General features: G+C 42.9%; 1 protein-coding gene across 1 annotated transcript; it reads left to right on the top strand.

The window, feature by feature from the left end:
* Positions 1-391: 391 nt before the first annotated feature.
* Positions 392-3173, top strand: LOC112295075 (very-long-chain (3R)-3-hydroxyacyl-CoA dehydratase PASTICCINO 2A). The gene is made up of 10 exons (XM_024546230.3): positions 392-526; positions 971-1082; positions 1303-1321; positions 1461-1549; positions 1742-1795; positions 1898-1968; positions 2190-2271; positions 2424-2520; positions 2657-2731; positions 2917-3173. The coding sequence occupies exons 1-10, from the start codon at positions 471-473 to the stop codon at positions 2922-2924; spliced, it is 663 nt and encodes a 220-aa protein (XP_024401998.1). The 5' UTR covers positions 392-470; the 3' UTR covers positions 2925-3173.

Genomic DNA, 3173 nt, shown 5'->3' with positions numbered 1-3173 from the left:
GAACAGCATAAAACCCACATGGCAAATGTAATGTCACAGGCAAGGCATGGCATGGCAGGGTGGGGAGGGGCTTTGATAGAGAGGAAGCATGATGATGCAGGAGAGGGGAAGAGTGAATGCACTCAGTGAGTGCGTGAGAGGTTCTTACAAACACAACACAACATAAATCAGTAAATCAATCAGAAAATCAATGAAGGAAGGAAGAACGAAAAGGGGAGAAGGAGAGAGGCCACCCACTCGCACACTCACTGCCAGACCCCAGTGCCCCTTTTCACACCGGTTGCCCTCTTCCCTCGTCCCTCTCCCTTGTCGCACTTCCTCTCAGGGAGTAGGGGAGGCCCCTGTTCCCAAAATACCTTGTTCCTCAGTTTATTTGTTTGTTAGTGTGTTAGTTTGTACTGTATTGTAGTGCAGTGCTGGGCTCCTCTGCTTCCTTGCTGGTGAGATAGATAGCTTCGGAGGGGTCCGCCATGGGGCTTGCGCGTGCCTACCTCGCCGTCTACAACTGGGTATTGTTCGCTGGATGGTAATACCTTTGCGCTTTTGTGCTTGCATTGATCGTTTCCTTGGGCGAGATGGGGTTTTTTCGAATGTTGTTGCATCGGTTTTTTGTTCCTTTGGGTGTAGGAGAGAGAGCGAGAGAGAGAGAGTGAGCAGGCGAGGGTGTGCGGTTGTGCAGCTGGGTAGAGCGAGGGGAGTTCTCTTGTGTTCGTTTTTTTTTTTTTTTTTTTTTTTTTTTGATGTTTGTAGTTTATTTCGCCTTCCTCTGAGGGATGGGATGGTCGAGGACGAAATTTTCTGGGTGATGGGTTGTTCTCCTGCATTGTCTTTTTAGAAGCGAATGGTGCTGCCATAGCTGTGAAATCGCCATAGGTTTGATCGATGATGAGAGAATGTTGTTGTGACTGGAGGAGGAAAACACTTCGGCATTTCAGAATAAAATGTTTATTTTCTTTCTCGGACTGTGCAGGTCGCAGATTCTGTACTCTGCAGTCTTTGCGTTGTACACACGAGGCCCTCCTGCCGTGTACGAAGCTGTGGAGAAGCCTCTCCAAATATGGCAGACAGCTGCCCTGCTTGAGGTTCTCTTCCACCTCCCGTAGTATCCTGAATCCGCCATGGTAGTTTATTTTGCATGCAGGATTTGATTTTTTTACCATTTTGAGAATCCATTCAAGGACTAGTTTTCAATTTAGGCTGGTTGGGAATGTAATTGTCTTGAAGAGTTGCCAAGTTTATTATTGATGAGCTGCTTTGCTGTGTGTTAAATGTGGATTTCAATCTGTGAATCTGGGTCTCTAGATATTCAACAGTATTGTAGGTACGCACTTCGCCCCTACCTTCTCTGTCTCATGCGGTGCCCCGAAGTACGTGCATTTGATCTTATGTTCAAAACAACACGACACTTTTACTTGCGGTGCTATTTGAGCATTTCATCAACCTCTACAATTTTGGCTCAGGGATCACAAGCTCTCCGGTCACAGCCACGCTGCCACAGATTTCATCGCGTGTTTTCATCACATGGGGTGTTCTGTTCAGTTTCCCCCAAGTAAGAGACATGTACATGGCCTCTTTATATTTGTGGATCTTAATCCCTCAACAAAGTCTTCACACACACACACACACATACATATATATTGATAATTTGAGGATATTGCATAGGGTGTACAGTTGCCGAGAGCAATCCCTGTTCACCTGTTTTTGAACTTCTAATCGTAAAGAGTTGGAGGATAAATTGCAGGTGAGGGATCACTGGTTGGTGACGTCGTTGATCCTCAGTTGGGCTGTTACAGAGGTGAGAATTTGACAAGGTTAAACAAAACACTAATTCACTCACAATTATGCTTTATGCAAGAGATGTTGCTCACTTTCTTTACTTCATTTTATTTGTTACTAGGTCATCCGATACTCATTCTTCGGTCTGAAAGAGGTGTTCGGATCACCACCCCGCTTTCTTCTCTGGCTAAGGTTTGACACACTCCATTAAATGTGCGCATTGATTTCTTCCACATTATTGTTCTCCGTTTTTAATAATCAATCCCTCCGACAGTTACAGAATGTTAGCTCTTATTTATCATTGTAAATGGCGCATTCATTTGGTTGGATTCTTCACGTTTCACTATTTAGAAAATAATATTCTATCCATGGAATCATTTCCAGATATCCATAGCTAATTACTACTCTTACAGGTACACTACTTTCTACGTCTTATACCCCACTGGCATCTGCAGTGAGGCCGGTCTGATCTTCGTTGCTTTGCCGTTCATGAAGGTAGGCACCATGCTCTCCTATTCCTTCGTTCTTTAACTTGGACTTCTAATAAACTTTCTTTGCAGAATGTGTTCTTGAGATCATGACGATTAACAGGTCTCCTTATTCATACTACAGCGCTAATAATTGCAGCTTGTGCTCCTTGTCGACAGGAAACCGGTCTTTACTCTCTGCGCATGCCAAACAAGATGAACTTTGGCTTCGATTATTATTACGCATCGATCTTGGCTATCCTTGCTTATATCCCAGGTTCACCGTCTAGCTTAAATCTTCATAAGAGAGTTTCTTTTTTGTTTTTTTTTGTTTTATTTTTAATCTCTGGCTACATTACAGCGAAGAGAGCTGTGGTTTTTAACATGATAAGGGTACATGTATGTGCCTGCAGGAAGCCCGGGGATGTACTCGCATATGATTCGTCAACGAAAGAAGGCTTTGGGTGCAAAGCCGAAGTCTGTAAAAGGTAGGCAGCTTAAATGTCGTAATTTACATGCTTTAAATACTATCTATTAAGCAATTTTAGTTTCGATGAGCGTTTTCTTGACTCTCCTTTTTCAGTGATGATCGTTTTATATGCTCTGTTTTTGTTCTTTTCGTGAAAATCTTATGTGTGGTCGTCTGATTGTCAAGTACTTATAATCTGTGCAGAGACATAGGCATGTAGAAAGATTCATGGAATGCTTCTACTACTGGATAGCAATGTTGGTTTATCTAGCACAGAATTCCGTGGTAGTTTTTGGATTACTACCTATACGAGGTGGTTATTTATCAGGATCATAAGCAACGCGACTGTGAGTTGCTTGTGTCAGCTGTGTCAGAATGATTTACTAATTGTCAGAATTTGGTATATTTCAATTGACCACATTATTCGCACCAACTGCAATAAATGATTTCTTGCACCCGCA

Source organism: Physcomitrium patens, chromosome 2 (genome assembly GCF_059467195.1).
Source record: "Physcomitrium patens ecotype Gransden chromosome 2, ASM5946719v1, whole genome shotgun sequence".
NCBI lineage: Eukaryota > Viridiplantae > Streptophyta > Bryopsida > Funariales > Funariaceae > Physcomitrium > Physcomitrium patens.
The sequence above is the reverse complement of the archived record's forward strand: the minus strand, read 5'-3'. Positions and strand labels throughout refer to the sequence as shown.

Excerpts from the sequence above, each read along its gene's own strand:
- LOC112295075 (XM_024546230.3), top strand. The coding sequence starts at position 471 with ATGGGGCTTGCGCGTGCCTACCTCGCCGTCTACAACTGGGTATTGTTC. Across the intron at positions 1,550-1,741 it reads TTCTGTTCAGTTTCCCCCAA|GTGAGGGATCACTGGTTGGT; the intron begins GTAAGAGACATG and ends GATAAATTGCAG. Across the intron at positions 1,796-1,897 it reads TCAGTTGGGCTGTTACAGAG|GTCATCCGATACTCATTCTT; the intron begins GTGAGAATTTGA and ends ATTTGTTACTAG.